The sequence below is a fragment of the Acinonyx jubatus genome, chromosome E4 (genome assembly GCF_027475565.1).
Source record: "Acinonyx jubatus isolate Ajub_Pintada_27869175 chromosome E4, VMU_Ajub_asm_v1.0, whole genome shotgun sequence".
Lineage (NCBI taxonomy): Eukaryota > Metazoa > Chordata > Mammalia > Carnivora > Felidae > Acinonyx > Acinonyx jubatus.
This window is the reverse complement of record NC_069395.1, coordinates 26,186,005-26,204,899: the sequence shown is the minus strand read 5'-3', so window position 1 is coordinate 26,204,899 and position 18,895 is coordinate 26,186,005. Positions and strand designations below refer to the sequence as shown.

Genomic DNA, 18,895 nt, shown 5'->3' with positions numbered 1-18,895 from the left:
GTGCGCCCCCCCCTTTTATTTTTAACTAAGCTTTATGCTCCACGTGGGGCTCGAACACAATCCATCTACCAATGACCCATGAAGTAATCCAAAAGAACCAGTTTGGCCATGTCACTGCCTTTATGTAGCATGAAACAGACCAAATCTCTTAGCATGGCCTTCAAAATACTCTACCATTTAGAGTAACAACTTTATTCTCCGCTACATTTTCCATCCCATAGAACTCATACCCAGCTTGCCTGACCTATTAGCCGTTCCCCAACATGTTTCTATATTCTTCCATTTTCACATTTTCTCTAAAGCTGTATTTCCTACCTGAAATATCCTTTGCCTCCTTACCCATTAACTGCCCCCTTTCCCCAACATTTACCCAATTAAGAGTACTTATTTTTTCCAAGTCTAGCTCTATTTCCATCTCGTCTATGAAGACTGCCTGAGAGGAATGAGGCAGGGACTCGGGAAGCAGGCTGGGTTTACCTGCCCATTTTTTGCCATTCTTCCTAGTTGTGTCATCTTGGGTAGGTCATGATGCTTTGGGTCCTTCATCTGTAAATTGGGAGATAGATAAAATACATCATGTAATTTACAGCAGAAAGAAGGAAATGGATTACAAATCAGAAATTACTGGACCAGAGGGGCACCTGGGTGGCTCAGTCCGTTGAGCAACCGACTCCTGATTTCAGCTCAGGTCATGATCCCAGTGTCATGGGTTTGAGCCCCATGTCGGGCTTTGTGCTGACAACACAGAGCCTGCTTGGATTCTCTGTCTTCCTCTCTCTCTCTGCCCTTCCCCTGCTCGTGCTCTCTCTCTCTTAAAAATAAATAAACATTTAAAAAAGTTTTAAAGTAACAATGGAAGGTATAGGTCTTTAAAATATATATATGTGACTTCGCATTAGGGAAAGATTTTTGAGAAATGGCACAAAAAGCATGGACCATGGAAGAAAAAATGGATAAACTGGACTTCTACAAAATTTTTAAATTTGCTCTTAAATGACATGATTAACAAAATGAGGGGTGCCTGGGTGGCTCAGTCAGTTAAGCATCCGACTTCAGCTCAGGCCATCATCTCGCAATCCGTGAGTTCAAGCCCTGCGTCAGGCTCTGTGCTGACAGCTCAGAGCCTGGAGCCTGTTTTAGATTCTGTGTCTCCCTCTCTCTCTGCCCCTGCCCCACTTGCACTCTGTCTCTGTCTCTCTCTCTCTCTGTCAAAAATAAATAAACGTGAAAAAAAATGAAAAGGCCAGCCATAGACTGGGAGAAAATATTGGTAAAATATATACATGGTAAGGGATTTATATCTAAGTCCCAAATACACACACACACACACACACACACACACACACACACACAAAATCTTGCTTAAAAACAGACCAAAGATCTGAACACATACTTCACCAAGGAAGATATTTGCTGTTTCAAATCGACTTATGAAAAGATGTGCCATAACATTAAACATCAAGAACATGCAAATTTATACCAGAATAAGATATCACTGCAAATCCACTAGAAGAGCTAAACTTAAAAAGACTTACAATATCAAGCAGGGGTAAGGACATGGAAACACTGGATCTCTCATACGTTGCTGCCAAGTGGTACAGCCGCTTTGGAAAACTGGAAGTTGTTTCCTTATAAAATTAAACATATACTTACCATGTGATCCGGCAATCTCACTCCTAAACTTATCCAAAAGGAATGGAAATGTATGGCCACAGAAACACTTGTATACACATGTTCACAGCAGCTTTATTCATTTATGCAGCATTTATGCAGCTATTTATTCAATAGCCACAAATTGTAGACAAACCAACTGTCCCTCTACTAGTGATTGAATAAATAAATTGTGGTGTAATCGTACAAGTAATACTACTCAGCAACTGAAAGGGTGGACAACTGATATACCCAAGAGCATAAATGAATTTCAAAAGTATTACACTCGATTAAACAAGTCAGACACAAAGGGTACATACTGTATGTAAGATACAATTTTTGTGAAACTCTAGAAAAGGTAAAATAGTGATAAAAAGCAGGTCATTGGGGACGCCAGGGTGGCTCAGTTGGTTGGGCATCCAACGCTTGATTTCAGCTCAGGTCGTGATCTCGTGGTTCATGGGTTCGAGCCCCGCGCCGGGCTCTGCACTGAAAGTGTGGAGCCTGCTTGGGATTCTCTCTCTTCCCCCCTCTCTGCCATTCCCATGTGCTCTCTCTCTCAAAACAAATAAACAAAGCAAGAAAAAAAGAAAACAAGGCAGATCACTGGCTGCCAAAAGTTGGAGGTTGGTTGAATACGAAATAGTACGCGGGAGAGGCACCTGGCTGGCCCAATCAGTCCAGCATGCAACTCCTGATCTCAGAGTCTTGAGTTCAAGCCCCACGTTGTGCGTGGACCTTACTTTAAAAAAAAAAAAAAAAAGAGAGAGAGCATGGGGGAGCTTTTTGGGGTAGTGGAAATGCTCTTTATCTACCTAACGAGGAAGTGCCTTTCATAACACCAAACCTCATGCTCTCACTTGAAAGAATCACCTGATTTAAAACTGTAGGTGTAAATTCACCACTAGTAATACTAGCTTCTCAAGAACACCGCAATTACTATAAATAAGCATAATGTGTACATGGAAGACAGACTTTCCACACATTTAATTGCTTTTCTGAAACACACGAGTCAATAAATTCCTGAACTGTGCGTGTTGGCGGGGGAGCCGGTCCACTGGGAGGAGGTGGCCATGGAAATTATCACTTGAGTTGACGAAAAGTATGTTGTGCCCCTAAGACAGCCGGGTTACTATGCTGCACTCCTGGAGGTAGACCGGGGCCAGCCCGTGGAGCCAATACCAACTTACCAAAGAGTGGTCCTGGATGTCCACCTGGCCTTGGCTACTAGCGTTAGGAGGGAATCCGGCAACAGCAGCCCGAAACCCCAGCCCAGCGGTTCTCGAGGATCCTTTCCACCTTCCGAGCTGGTCTCGTGTACAGCTCTGTGATCAGACACAGTGATTCTCCACGCCTCGAGCAATGTGCCACCCTCTCTCCTGTCACTGAGGATGACTGCCCTGGTTCACCAGCATGCAATAGAAAGCAGAATGCTAAGCAAATAGCTGAGTGAGATAAAGCCCTGGACTGGAAAAACCCTAACCCGGAAAGTCGAGCCAAGATCCAACATCATCGGCCTCTTAGATTCCACCTCCAGTCTCCTAAATTGGCCTCTCTCTGTGGAGCTCAGGAAGAATCGATTCACTCGTTCGCGTTCAAATACAAACCTTGGTACTCCCACAGGGAACCGCCTCCACTTCCGGGCACTCACCACCAAAAGGTGGAGTCACAATGGGCAGGCCTGGAACGGGCAGGATAGTTCTCCCGCCCGGTTACACACCGCGGGAATGGCCTCCAAGGGAGCAGTAGTTCCTTGGTAACAGCAGGGATCCACCAGGCACTCTGAGATGGTGAGGAGCGCCATCTAGTGGAATCAACGGAGCATCTCTAGAAACCCCCAGCCGCAAAGGAAGAGAACAGATACCCTGGCGCCGCAATTCAGGCTGTTAATTCTGGAAAAGAAAAGGACTCGGCCGATTTGCTCACATGTGAAAGTCAGCAGTTGACATGCACCGTATTAAGGACACTCGAATGAACTGATGTGGTATCCCCAGCCTGGTTGACGTTTGCGATTCCGTTCCACAAAGTTAAGAGCGTCCGGCGGCTTCCCTGGGAGGACCTTTCAGTTCCGTGATTCGACCTCATCTATGATCGGGGCACATTTGTTTGTAATCAGACCCGGCTGCGTCGATGAGACCTCAGCGAACGCTCTGTGAGAGGTGACTTTACCAAAGTGATTAACCTGGAGCGCCTGGCTGGCTCGGCTGGAAGAGCGCGCGGCTCTTGACCTCGGGGTTGTGAGTTTGAGCTCCACGTTGGGTGTCGAGATTACTAAACACACACACGCAAACAAAGGAAAGAAAAGAAAAAAGTGATTAACTCATTCAAGAGATTATAAATAAATAAACAAACAAATGAAAGTGATTTACTCATTCAAATCTTTGTTGAATATCTATATGCTAGTCCCAGTTCCAGGCCAGCGAGGGTAGCAAAAGACAAGAAACAAGTGAAAATGTTAACAAGATGAGGTCAGACTGAACATAGTTTTTGTAAAAAGGTGAAGTGAGGAATGGGGCACCTGGGTGGCTCCGTCAGTTAAGCGTCCGACTTGGGCTCAGGTCATGATCTCACCGTTCATGAGTTCGAGCCCCACGTCCGGCTCTGTGCTGACAGCTCAGAGCCTGGAGCCTGCTTCGGATTCTGTGTCTCCCTCTCTCTCTGCCCCTCTCCTGCTCAGGCTGTCTCTCTCTCTCTCTCTCTCTCTCTCAAAAATAAACATTGAAAAAATAAATAAATAAAAAGGTGAAGTGAGGGAAAGGGCAGGTTGTGGATAGGGCAGTGAGGAGTCTCTTGGAGGTACTTTTGAGATGAAGGACTCATCTTCTCATGGGGAAACATTTTTAAAGACAACCATCCCAGAATATATATGCAGATGCATTTTCAAAACTGTTTTGGGACTGACTCCTCTCTGGTTTTTGCCTTCTGAGCCAATGCATGAACTCCACCAAGAAAAGCATGCTGGGGCACCCGGGTTAAGCATCTGACTCTTGGTTTCGGATCAGGTCATGGTTTCGGATCAGGTATCGTGGGTTCAGGCCTTGTGGAGGGCTCTGCGCTGAGAGTGCTTAGGATTCTCTCTCTCCCTCTCACTCTTTACCCCTCCCCCACTCGCGCTGTCTCTCTCTCTCAAAATAAATAAGTTTTTAAAAATTAAAAAAAGAAAAGAAAAGCATGCTTGGGGGCACCTGGCTATCTCAGTCGGTACAGCACGAGACTCTTCATCCCGAGGTTGTAAGTTCAAGCCTCATGTTGGGGGTAGATATTACTTAAAATCCTAGGGGCACCCGGGTGGCTCAGTCAGTTGAGCGTCTGACTCTTGATCTCGGCTCAGTCATGATCTCACAGTTCGTGAGTTTGAGCCCCCCATCGGGCTCTGCAGCTGATAGCGTGGAGCCTGCTTGGAATTCTCACTCTCTTCCTCTATCTCTGCCCCTCCCCTGCTCACGTTCCGCTCTCTCAAAATAATAATAAACTTAAAAATAAAATCTTTTAAAAAAGAAACAGAAAAAAAAAACAGGTTTAACTCAAAATGGTATACTGCAGGAAGCTTTACTCTCACCTCTCTTTTCGACCCTGAACATCTTTGGGATATTTATGAAAATTAACCCAGTCTTTTTTTTTTTTTCAATTATTTATTTTTGAGAAAGATGGAAAGGGGGGGGGGCACAAGCAGGGGAGGGGCAGAGAGAGAGGGAGAGAGAATCCCAAGCAGGTTCCACACTGTCAGTGCAGAGCCCAGTGGGAGGCTCGAACCCACGAACTAGATCATGACCTGAGCCAAAATCTGAGAGTCCGACAATTCACTGACTGAACCCCCCCAGGCACCCCCAAAATTAATCCAGTCTTAAACCACATATATGGTAACCTATTATTTTGGTGGGAAAGTATGAGCAAGCTCTGGAGAGAGTTAAGGCCCCTGTGAGCTCCTTTCTTCCTCTTGGGTAGACGGTGTCTTTAATGAGCACACACCTCTGGCAAACTGTGCTGTTCTTTTGCTGCGGAGGTCCTCATCCTTGTCTTCTAGGGAAGGATCTGCAAGAACAATAGTGAACAGATGGAGGAAAGAGTAAAAGATGAAAAGAACAAAACTTGCTAAATCACTCCCAAGTTCGTCCCTTGTAGTTCAGGTTTCTGGACCTTATGTCCTCAGCAGATCCCTGGGGTATCTTCCCGATGGGTCAAGCAACCCGCTTTCTATACACCTAGCTTCCTCTGTCTTCCCTGGTGAGATTACAGAGCCGGCCGAGGGTAAAACAGGGATGCAACTCAAATTATTACATAGTAACACATACCCCTACCGACCCCCTGTATTCTCCATTCCATGTGTAAAATGGTTTCTTTAAATTCCCTGATGGCAAACTTGTCACTAAAACATATTAATTGGAAGCAATATAAGTCTTGCTTAGTGAATCCTCAAAGTGAGCGAGGTTAAAAGAGATTGATGTATCCTATTTATTACCCCTATTGCTCTAGATATTGATATCATGCTACCTTTGTATTTTAAAGTCATAACTGACCGACACAAACAGTCTCTCTGGAGCAAATCCAGGGAGCAAAAGACTAATGTTTTCTATTGACCACAAAGCATTCAATGAAGTCCATAAGGAAAAGATCCTAATGACCAACACAGAAAGATTCCAAAAAAACTAACATTCGTGTTATAATCAGTTAAATGAAGAAATATCAAAACCTCCTTATACATACAAAAGAAATGAAGTCTCTCAACTCAAAGGGTACCCTGGGCAGCATACTTATTTTTTAGAATGTACTAAGAATTCTTTTATATATCTCTATATTAGATACTTTTATAACATGTGTTTTGTGAGAAAAAAAGACAAACAAGATATTTCCACTTTTTTTTTTTTTTTTAAAGAGAGAGAACGTGAGAGGGACAGAGGGAGAGAGAGCATCCCAAGCAGGCTCCATGCTCACTCAGTGCAGAGCCCAACACAGGGCTTGATCCCAACACTCTGGGATCATGACCTGAGCCAACCGACTGAGCCGCCCAGAAACCCTCCATTTATTTTTAAAGGTACACAGAAGGGGGCGCCTGGCTGGCTCAGTCGGGAGAGCATGCGACACTTGATCTCAGGTTTGTGAGTTTGGGCCCCGTGTTGGGTGTAGAGATTAAAAATAAAATCTTTAGGGGCACCTGGGTGGCTGGGTCGCTTAAGCGTCCGACTTCGGCTCAGGTCACGATCTCACGGTCCGTGAGTTCGAGCCCCGCGTCGGGCTCTGGGCTGACAGCTCAGAGCCTGGAGCCAGTTTCAGATTCTGTGTCTCCCTCTCTCTGACCCTCCCCCGTTCGTGCTCTGTCTCTCTCTGTCTCAAAAATAAATAAACGTTAAAAAAAATAATAATAGGGGCGCCTGGGTGGCGCAGTCAGTTAAGCGTCCGACTTCAGCCAGGTTACGATCTCGCGGTCCGGGAGTTCGAGCCCCGCGTCAGGTTCTGGGCTGATGGCTCAGAGCCTGGAGCCTGTTTCCGATTCTGTGTCTCCCTCTCTCTCTGCCCCTCCCCCGTTCATGCTCTGTCTCTCTCTGTCCCAAAAATAAATAAACGTTGAAAAAAAAATTTAAAAAATAATAATAATAAAAATAAAATCTTTAAAAAATAAAAGATAAAAGGTACACAGAGAATCCAAAGAAGTCTCCAGATGAGACCACCAAATTCCTAAATCTGTAACCAGCAAAATTTGAGGTCAGTAATTAAATATTTGCCTTAAACTTTCTATTAAAGTAGAAAAAAAAACAGCACAATTTCTCCATGATATCAGGAGTCATAGCAATAAATCTGGTTTGATGTGAATATGGCTATTTCCATAAAACTTCCAGGAAGAGAGAGCCAAAAATGCTTCAATTAATCCCAAGATGGTATAAAGTATAACCTGGGGCTATCAATTCAATTTGTACTAAATACTGATTGCTTGCAACTATTCTTTCCTCCCGGTTCAGAACCATATCTTTAATAAATTTTCTTCATCAGCTAGGAAGATCCAAATACCCAAATTAAGAATGCTATTATGCCTTAATCCATTAATAGGCTTGTTATAACACAAATGCTGTCTTTTTTTCAGGGTAAGAAGTTTGATTTTTCTGATGTTGCCGTCACATTTATGCAACATTGTAAATGGGAGAATGTCATGATTTACAGTATCATGGTTATCATTAATAATAATGCACAAACTAAAGAAACATTAAGATTTCCCTGCTACTTAACTGGCACAGCCACTCTGGAAAACAATATGGGACTTCCTCAAAAAGTTAAAAAACAGAACTGGGCGGGGGCATCTGGGTGGTTCAGTCGATTAAGTGTCTGAGTCTCGATTTCGGCTCAGATCATGATCTCACGATTCATGAGTCTGAGCCCCACATCGGGCTTTGCACTGACAGTGTGGAGGCTGCTTGGGATTCTCTTCCTCTCTCTCTGCCTGGGCCGCCCCCCCCTCTCTCACAAAAAATAACCTAATTTAAAAAATAAAAAAATAGAACTATCCTGGGGTGCCTGGGTAGCTCAGTAGGTTGAGCATCCGACTTCAGCTCATGATCTCACAGTTCATGAGTTCAAGCCCCACGTGAGGCTCTGTGCTGACAGCTTGGAGCCTGGAGCCTGCTTATGATTCTGTCTCCCTCTCTCCCTCTGCCCCTCCCCCACTTGCTCTCTCTCAAAAATAAATAATAAATAAAATAGAACTACCCCACAACCCAGCAGTTGCACTACTATGTATTTATCCAGAGGATACAAACATGATGATTTGAAGGGGCATGTGCCCTGATGTTCATAGTAGCGTTATCAACAATAGCCAAACTATGGAAAGAGCCCACGTCTATTGGCTGATGAATGGATAAAGAGGTGGCATACACACACACACACACACACACACACACACACACACACACAATGGGATATTACTCAGTCATCAAAAGAAATGAAACCTGGCCATTTGCAATGATGTGGATGGAGCTAGTGTGTTATGCTAAGTGAAGTCAATCAGAGAAAAACAAATACCATGATTTCACTCATATGTGGAATTTAAGAAATAAAACAGATGAACATAGGGGAAGGGAAGAAAATATAAGACAAAAACAGAGACAAACCATAAGACTCTTCACTATAGAGAACAAACTGAGGGTTGCTGGAGGGGAGATGGATGGGGGGGATGGGCTAAATGGGTGAGGGGTATTAAGGAGGGCATTTGTGGGGTGCCTGGGTGGCTCAGTCGGTTGAGCATCGGGCTTTGGCTCAGGTCACGATCCCACAGTTCGTGGGTTTGAGCCCCGCGATGGGCTCTGTGCTGACAGCTCAGAGCCTGGAGCCTGCGTCGGATTCTGTGTCTGCCTCTCTCTCTGCCCCTCCCCTGCTCGCACTCTGTCTCTGTGTCTCAAAAATAAATAAATGTAAAAAAAAAAAAAAAAAAAAAAGGACACTTGTGATGAGCACTGGGTGTATGTAAGTGATGAATCACTGGGTTCTACTCCTGAAACCAATACTATACTGTGTTAACTAATTGAATTTAAACTTAAAAAAAAAAAAAAAAAAATTTTCCCTGTACCTAAGAGAAACACTATGCTAAGCCGAGCATGTGAATTTGACTGCTTCTGTGAAATACCCCATTTTACTGTTTTCTTTGCAGAAGTGGATGCCTGGGCCAATTTTGGAATCAAATCCCCAGTCTCTAAGAAGGGCATTTCATACTCTAAGAACCAAATTCCCCTATTAAAACTTGGGTTGCAATCCTACTCATCCCCTTAAAATTCCTCCCCTTCAACAAGCTGAGGTGCAATTTACATGTCACATAACCTTTTTAAAGTACAGAAATTTGTCCAGCCCCTCTAGGTTTATAGTGCTTTCACACAAGTACCTGAGTTAATCCTGAAAATTCTGCTCAGTAAGCCCAAAGCTAATGTAAAATACTAGGAAACATACAGTATCAATTTGAACCAAAATATCATGTAACATATAATAATTGCAAATATATTTATTACAATTTACAGATTAGTTAAAGTTATATACACAAATATAATTTTAGCTATAAAATCCCAACAAACTGGTTACATTTAAATCACTGCATCTGTAGAAGCCAATTTAGAGTCTCCTCGTCCCCTAAATTCACCTTCCTTAAATTATAAAAAAATAAAATCTGACAGTTTTGATTTCAAGTTAAAGATGAAGAGGTGCTGTTATCACATTTCAAACACTCAGAAAAGGAAATTTTACCTGTCTGTACAAAGCCTTTCACATGCTACATTGATACTTAAAGCACCACTGCAAGACTTTAAACGTGCACAATGTTCAGTGACAGCTTCCAGGTTTGACTTTGTTCTAACAACTAGGATTGGGATGAAATGACAAGAATTTTTTTCTCCTTCAGCCCCACTTAAAAATAGCCCCTTCTGTCCTTTTCATCACTGTCTGATCGCTTCTTTTAAAGGAGGGTGGTTAAGTGGGAGAACTCTTCCCCAAGCTTTTACTCATTTGGTAGTGAGGTCGGAATCCCCAGGGAACAAGGTTCCAAAATCCAATATGTGTCAAGCTATGCCATTATTTTCACATAAGCGAGAGGTGCAAGATTTCAGGCGGAGCCTGTGAAATAACCAGTAGGCTGCAGGCTGGTTTTAAAAGAACGCCTAGACACTTTCAATAAGCTTTGTTCAAGGCAAATGGTGCCTTCTTTCCATCTGACACAGCGGTGCTTGAAACCAGCCTGTTTCCACTGCGCTCCAGCAGGACTCTGCAAGTGCAGCCCCTACAATGGCCTCAAGTGGAGGCGCACAGCGCCCGGGGGGGTAAGGGCTCTGCAAAAATGGGACCGGCTTTGATGATGGCGTACTCGCCATGTATTCACCTGTGAGTATGTATGTTATCACTGGAGGCAATGCTTAGAGCAGACTGGATGGAAGTAATGACCAGGTAGATTATAAACTGAGGTAGTAACTCTGCCAGCACTTCTGATGAAAAATTTGTTTCCACACTGGAACAAGTTGAAACTGAAGAGGTCACCTGTCTACTCATGTGTTCCATCACCTGCGACAGGAGGCACGTGGGGTAAAGAGGGACCAATAGGAGGAGATCACCATTACCTCGGCCTAACAGTTGTGCACCATGTAGAGCTAACCAAGCAAACCAAGGACAATCAGTCACTGCAAAAACTTCAATTCAAAAGTGAACTTTGGGCTAAAAATATTAAGACTTTCAAGTTAAGTCTATAGTACCATCCTGGAAGTACAGGCCTTGTCTTACTTCTCTCAGTAACAGAACACAATAAACTTGGATATCGACTGAAGTCTGTATTTTATGTTGCAAACTGGAAAATTCAGAACTGCCCATTTCCAAGTTTACAGTGTCCCCCTGACAGGTTTTAAAAGTGACGGTGCTGAGACGTGAGATTAATAACACTGGTTTTCTGTTGAGAGCATACACAACAGAACCAAATTGCTCTGAGAGGTCTCCTAGCTCCTTCCTAGGACAATTCTTGGCTTTTCAATTTAAAAAATAAATGCCTATGATGCAATCATTGCTTTCCAGAGTCTCTTACAACAATTTCTACCTGTTGCAACATGCAAAGAACCATTGAATTGGGAACGACAGTAACATGTACAGAACCCTCTCCGAGACGGTTTGCACAGAAGTTAAACGTGTTAGACATTACAATTTGGCAGAAAGATGCAATTTTCCCAAACACCAGAAGAGTCCTACGCATGGAAGTTTTGTGGCGGTTCCTGAAAGTGTCTTAGGTAGAACTTCACCTAGAAACAATGACCCACCACACAACTTTCAACCAGAGTCATTTTTAGTAGAGGGAAAAAAAAGTTGACACAAGATATTTAAGCTGGTAGCATACACAAGATTATTTTCTCAGCTTTTCAGTTAGAAGGGCCACATCAACTGAGATAAAAATAGAGAGAGAGAACATAAAAGCCTCTTAATTTTAGAATGTCACGGAGGAAGAGCCCAGCGTTTTCAGACAGGTAAACATAATTTAAATTAGAATGGAAAATGGGCTTTGCACCCTATAAATATTGTTTCCCAAGAAAATAAGTTTTGGAAATGCAAAATTACACCTTAAACGGTCCCCTATTTCACCTTGGCAAGCACAGAACATTCAAAAACACATCCAACTAAGTCAAAAAAGGGAGGATTAGAAACCACATCATCTCATCCTTCATTACCAGGGCTCGGCTTCAAACCTGGACATTTCTGAGTGGGATTGGTTGCAAAAAAAAAAAAAAGGAAATTAGACTAGGTCACTGGGTCCAAGTTGCATATCCTCTTAAAAAAAAAAAGGACAGCTGCCAAATTTTGTTTTTAAAAGAAACCTCTCAAATAAGAGGTAGTGTATGCTCGAGTTAGAGGCTGTCAAACCATCTTAACATTGCTCGAAAGCAGTAAGTCCTTTGAAGCATGTTTCCTGGAGTCTATTGAACATTCTTTCTCTGTGCTCAACTGTCAAGCAATATCCAATAGCATCTTCTGTTTCTTGAATTCGTTTCTGGAACCTGCACCCATCCCGTGCAAATTCTTCCCATGGTCCTTTGCGGTCCTCATCACCACTTATATAATACTCAGTAACTTCTTCAAGGAAGGTTACCTATAAAGACAAAGACTATTTTTAATCGTGCTCTAGGATCTTACAATCACTGAGGTAATTAACCAAGCCTTTATGCTACTAATTCTTTCGGAATATCAAACAACCCAGTACCTCAGAGGAATATTTGGTTTCAACTGTAACAGAAGTTTAAAAGAAAAAGAAGAAAGCAGCGGTAGTTCTGACTGATTAGATGGCCTCTCAATAAATAGTGAGCAAATGGCCATTTGCACCTACATGGATGGAACTGGAGGGTATTATGCTAAGCGATATTAGAGAAAGACAAATATCATATGACTTCACTCATAGGAGGAATTTAACAGACAAAACAGGTGAACGTAAGGGAAGGGAAGCAAAAATCATATACAAACAGCGAGGGGGACGAAACAGAAGAGACTCTTAAAAATGGAGAACAAACCCAGGGTTACTGGAGGGGTGGTTCGAGGGGGGATGGGCTAAATGGGGAAGGGGCATTATGGAATCTACTCCTGAAATCATTGTTGCACTACATGCTAACTTGGATGTAAATTTAAAAATTAATCAATTAATTAAATTTTTTTTTAAAGTGAGCAAATGCCATCTTAATTTCCTTCACACATACACATACATTCCTGCCCCATGTGTCATCGTGTTGTTCTACCTCCCTCCTCTTGGTTTTGGTGTTAAGAAAATGAATCCAGATGGGGAACTGTAAGTCTCCTGATGTTATCCTTGTTTTTTTTTTTTTTTCCAATCCTTAGGGAAGTACAGTTCTGTGACACTTTTCTTCCAAAATGACAAATGTTTCCCCCAGAACTTTTCAGAAATATTTGAAACAGTTATTCGTCAATGTCAGTCGATGCTTTTCTTACAGCACCAAAAGCTTTAACAAGACCTTCACTATTTCTATTCTTTTTCCTTTTAAATAAAATTTCACTTTTTAGGTGCTTTCCAACTTTTGCATCATGAACATGTAATGTTACTCTTATACTATTACTTTTGTAATCAGACTATTAAAAAGGTTACTTAGTCAACAAAATACAGCGAAATTAACATATTTTAAGGCTATGTTGCTAAGAGACTTTGTGGTTGAGATAAAAACCCTTTTCATTCCTCCTTAATATGCTACCATTACATACACATGAAATTGTAAATATTACAGTACACATGATTTCACGTAATGAGTGACAGTCCCTTTTTAACTCCTACTTAATTTTTAATATAGAAGTTTCTTTCGGACGGAGCAAAGTACAAAAGTAAATACTTGCTCTAAAATATGTTCAATAGTTACATCAGCTAATCCCACCGTGGGCTACTCCTTTCTCCTTTACTTCCCTTTACATCAGGCCAAGGAATGCCCTCGAGGACAATTAGCAAGCATGTAACATCTTACTAGATATTGCATTCTAGAGTTACTCACTCATGGTGTCACTAAATAATAACAACAACATGGATAGAGTGTTTACCATATGCCAAGCTCCCTTCAGAGCACTTCACAATTTCTACCTCATTTAATCCTCATAGGACATGTACGATTATCACCTCCATTGTATAGAGAAGGAAAGAAAGGCAGGGAGGTTAACGGGCTTGTTTCAAATGACACAGCTTCCAGGAGGTGTAGCAAACAGACTGCAAACCGAGTGCGGCCCCACAATTTGCACCGTTAGTGCCGTGGCACAGGCGTTTCAAACTCCCATAGCTCAATGTTTCGTTTTAAGAATTAAGCACTATCAGGGGCGCCTGGGTGGCTCAGTCGGTTAAGCGTCCGACTTCAGCCCGGTCGTGATCTCGCGGTGAGTTTGAGCCCCGCGTTGGGCTCTGTGCTGACAGCTCAGTGCCTGGAGCCTGCTTCTGATTCTGTGTCTCCCTCTTTTTCTGCCCCTCCCCTACTCATGCTCTGTCTCTCTCTGTCTCAGAAATAAATAAATGTTAAAAAAAAAAATTAAAAAAAAAAAAAAAAGAATTAGGCACTATCCACAATTCCCATATACCTGAAGAATGTCAAGTACTACAAGGCTGCCCGAATAATTTTACTATGTTTTAGACATAATCCTTTATAAATGTTGCTTCCACTTCATAATCAGTAGTCTCCCAGCTACTTGACTCATCTCATTTTTACTCAATGAGTAAGCGAAAATGAGACATGAGACTGGCCTGAGGTCCCTGAACTGTACAGCTACCATTTAAAGGCAAGGGGATGAATTAGGAGTGTTATTTACTCATCTCATTTAAATCATGCAATAACTCATACAATAGATGCAATTATTACTCCCATCAGATAAATGAGTCAATCAAGGCCATGAGAGGTCAAGTTACTTTGCAGGTCTGGCTGTCTTCCCACATCTCTTGGCCCTAACAGCTCAGCAGGAGGGAACACAAGTCTCCAGATACCAAATGTGCATTCCGCTGCCCCACTTTGCTTTTTAATCTAGTCACGAAATAGGTCATTTTGTCAGGGGCCCGTTAAAAATATAGAGAAAAGATCTTTTATGACAACATTTACAGAAGAGTGAACGAATTTTTTAACATGACTTATTCTACTTCTACAGGCGAGACATACGTTATCACCATTTAGAGAAATTTTCTACCCAGGAAGAGCTTCAAAAGATTAATTCAGCTGGCTATTTGGAGCCAATAGATTATGGCCCTGTCCGCTTGAAACTCTGATGCGGCAGAATCAGAGGGCAGCAATAATTTCCCCTTCTTTCTCTTTCCAAATAAGTGTACAGGAAACTAAAGAAACTTTCCCTCTACAATAAAAGACACCCTGTGTGCTTAGAGGGATTCCTCTCCAATTAATAACTTTAGCTGAACAAACAATAGAGGGAAAATACAAAGCAATTCAAAGGGCTTCCCAAAATAAGATTAACTTGACAATGTGTTAAAAGAATAAAATGAAGTTTTTGAGACTAGTTTAGGAAGCAACTACTCAAGTTAAGCCTAGTAAGTGACCATCATTGTTACAAATGATTATTAACCAGTAACTGGCCAATGAGAACTAATAACTAATTGCACTCTTAGGAAAAGGCAATACTATTTCCTGGTTTTTGGGTTTTTTACCGTCAAAGTCACATACATGTCAAAAAGTCTTTCATATTGAAACTAGTATTTTCTTTCATGTCAAACAACCAGACAAATCTGGCCTGCTACTTGGTACCATCATCCCTCTGGGTCCTAATGGACAGTAATGAAGACACTGTTATCCCGTAAATAAAATATTAAGGTCTGCAAATGACGTACCACATTTAAAAACTCTATGGCTACAACAGGACCTGACCAACCTCCCGAAAAATTTAAATGTGTATACACACAAGGTTTAATTTTTCTGTTCCGTAAAAAAGAGTGGAAAGTTGAAGTTTGCATGCAAATAGCCCAGAGCTACAAACCCAAATGAAAAGGGCACTTTCCGGGGCGCCTGGGTGGCTCAGTCGGTTAAGCATCTTACTTCGGCTCAGGTCATGCTCTCACACTCCGTTGAGATCGAGCCCCAGGTCGGGCTCTGTGCTGACAGCTCAGAGCCTCGAGCCTGCTTTGGATTCTGTGTCTCCCTCTCTCTGACTCTCCCTCGTTCATGCTCTTTCTCTGTCTCAAAAATAAATAACCATTAACAACAACAAAAAAAAGGGCACTTTCCTGCTAACGTCTATACCCCAGTGTCTTCCATCTGGACAGGAACAACATTCTACAAGAGGGAAGAAGGGGGGGGGGGGGTGGAGGTGGGAGAGTGTCATTTCTTAATTCGAGTATATAAGCTTAGAGTCCTTCCGCGCAAAAAATATGCACGACTATGCCTCCAGAAAAGTCATCCTATTGTATTTAACCACATCAAAACAGTACAAATTAACAGGCACATTAGAAGAAAGACACAAACCTTTTTCCTCTTGATACGCGTGTGTCTTTGTCCAGAAAGAACCCCACCCTGTCCCAAGTCTGGACCTTCGGTTTCTCGGCTCCCTAACAGGTGCACCTCACAAGAAAGTAAGGTGTGATACTCCGAAATGGCCGCAGTGGGCTCAGACGGCCTCTCTGGGTCGCAACAGCCTTTCCAAATTTTCCCTGATGTTTGAAAAGGAGCCTTAAAATTTAAAAGGTTGTAGGGGTCATCGGAATTACAGAAAGAATTCCACAGTTTGAGATTCTCTGCTTCATCTGCACTAGATTCCCAGTCCTCTTCCTCCCCAGAATTCTGGTCAGGAGACTCGGGAAGGCTTCCGGTCTGGGGAGAATTCTCTAGATCAGACTTGTCAGACAAATCCTTCTCGGAGTCAGAAGGGGCTCCAGGAACAATTCTGGCAGCAGTCTGAATTGTTGCCGTAAAGTTTTGGGGATTATACGGATCTACGCTATAGAAAGAGTTCCAAAGCTGAAGCCCTTCAGAGTCTTGTTCAAGGTCTGATTCTGAGAATGAGCTATCGCTATCAAAACCATCATCCTCAGCCTCCTCATCCCAACCCTCACCTTCGGAATCAGAACTTGTTTCCGGGTCACTGGATGCGCCTCCCAAAATGTAATCTATCAACCTGTTGCTACAGGCTGGTCTCGAGGATAAGGGAATGTCATCCTCTAGGTCCGAGGAGTCAACTACACTTATTTGGTCCTCGCCAGGCTCTTTTTCCACCGGTACCTCACGAGATGGACAGCCTTCTGAAGGCCCCGGTTTCTCCACAGCAAGCGGGTCCTCTGTGGTCACCAACGCGACTTCCTCCTCGGTTCCCGGTTTCTGGGCGGTTCCGGGAACGGCTCCAGCAGAGGGAACACACTGTGTGGGACTGTCTCCGCCGGGTTGCGGATCCATCCGGAGCAAGCTGTGCTCCTCCTCCAGACTGTGGTAGCCATGATCTTGGTCTGGGCTGGGTAACGCTTGCCCCTTGCTGGCCTGCTGGAGGAATTCCAGCCGTTTCATGCGAACATGGTGGATTTCGGGCAGGCCCTCTCTAGAAAGGGGCGGACATCCCCGCCATGAAGCGCAAGTGATCTCTGCCTTCAGTGGCTGGGGAGGGTCATGGGCCTCAGTCACACAGCTGCTCTCGGGGCTGAGGGTCTGGAAATCAACTAGCTCGCCACTTCCCACGCCGCTCTGATAGCCGAGCCCCACCCGGGGCAGGGAGTCCAGATAGGAGGGGTTCAACAAATAGGAGACCACGCTGAAACTGCTTACACGCTTAACGTTTGGAGGCCCGGAGGGCAAAGAGCCAAGTTCCCGGTCCGAGCAAAGATGGCCTTGAAGGCCACTCGGCAACAGCTCCACTCCCCACAGCTGGTGCTCTAACAGAAAAGCGTGTGCCGCGGGGTCCAGGGCTCCAGCCTTGGCTTTGAGTTCCGATGTTAGATCTAAAGACGAGCTCTGCCAGTGGATCCCCTCCTCCAGCCAATTGAGGGGGCTGGCACCAGAGTCGTCCGAGGGGTCGAGCCGCAGCGAACTCAAAGATTTCTGCGCGGGGGGCGCGGCTGGGTCCTCCCGAGCCTTCAGGGCCCTCAGGGCGCTGGACCCTCCAGCAAAATCTAGCCATCTGGTCGGAACCATCTCTCCGAAAAGCTGGCTCCAAACCAGCAGCTTCTGAAGCAGGCTGGGGAGTGGCGCGAAGAGCTGGGAAAGCAGCTTCACCCAGTAGCTGGTCCGAGGCTGGGGGGAAGCAGCAAGTCTGGGGTCCCCGGAGTGTTCCGGGGCAGGAGGCGTGGGCAACTTGGAGGTGCCGGGCTGCGGGCGTCGAGGGAAGAAGAAGGGCAGCCGGATCCGGGGGCCCGGCCGAGAGGCTGGCCGTGGCCGAGACCCGTCTGCTGCCGGCTCCATCTCCTTGTTCTTGGCAGTCTTCTCAGGGCTGAAGGTCGGACGGGATTCGGAGCGGCCTAAACAGTCTTGGCCGGAGTCGGGGCCCCAGGCCGATCCCCGGGCCAGCAGAAGAACCACAGCGGGAAGCGGCTTCCGCCGCGGGCGGCAGACCACAGTCCGGAACGGCAGGCGCAGGACGTAGCGGCCGAGACGACATTCATCCTGGCGGGAAGAAGGTGTCCTAGTCCGCCCGAGGCCTCTCCACCATAGATAGAGCCCTCCCGCGGCGACGGCAGCGACTGTCCAGAAGAGACGGACCGTTAAAAAGCCCCTCGGCAGCGCGACCCCGGAAGGGCTGGGCAAGAGGACGCGGGTGGAAGCGAAGACCAAAATGGCCGCGGGGCCAGCGCGGAGCAGGACACCCCCAGGCGAGAGGACGAGACGAAGGAGGGCGGCTGGCTACGCCACCAGCCCCGCGTCGCCCAACGTCACTCGCACAGCCTCGGCGGGGGGGCCTTTCCCCACTCCGGCGTGCGGCCCCTGATTGGTCTCCGGCCGTTCCCTGTCGGCTTCCTTACTCTCGGCGGACCCAGCCCGCCCGCCGGAGGTTGCATCAGCCGGGCCTAGGCTGTACGCGTGCGCACTGGTTCCCCCGTGGTCTCCTAGGAGACCGCCCCGCCCCGGTGCCCCCCAGCCCCACCCAGTCCTTTGGGCGAAAGGGGACTTTGCCAGATAACCCGACAATTCCCGGAAGCCCTCTTAAGGTCCTAATACACACCCAAGTGTGTACACTTACCTTAGGCTTGCATATATCGGGGTTCCTGTATTGAGTGCTAAGTAGATCGTCAGCATGAGATCTTAGTATAATAAGAATTGACAATACTGTGTAAATACACGTCTGGTGTTAAGAC

General features: G+C 44.8%; 1 protein-coding gene across 4 annotated transcripts; it reads right to left on the bottom strand.

Annotated features, from left to right (window-relative positions):
- Positions 1-508: 508 nt before the first annotated feature.
- Positions 509-18,609, bottom strand: PPP1R15B (protein phosphatase 1 regulatory subunit 15B). 4 transcript variants are annotated; one of them, XM_027074817.2, is made up of 3 exons: positions 16,673-18,596; positions 5,620-5,682; positions 509-546 (listed from the first exon to the last, which is right to left on the bottom strand). In XM_027074817.2, the coding sequence occupies exons 1-3, from the start codon at positions 18,003-18,005 to the stop codon at positions 524-526; spliced, it is 1,419 nt and encodes a 472-aa protein (XP_026930618.2). In that variant the 5' UTR covers positions 18,006-18,596; the 3' UTR covers positions 509-523. The 4 variants fall into 4 exon arrangements, with proteins under 4 accessions (XP_026930618.2, XP_026930617.2, XP_026930615.2 ...); XM_027074816.2 differs by lacking the exon at positions 509-546 and having other exon boundaries at positions 4,038-5,682; XM_027074814.2 differs by lacking the exons at positions 509-546; positions 5,620-5,682 and adding an exon at positions 9,604-12,238 and having other exon boundaries at positions 16,086-18,609.
- Positions 18,610-18,895: the final 286 nt, after the last annotated feature.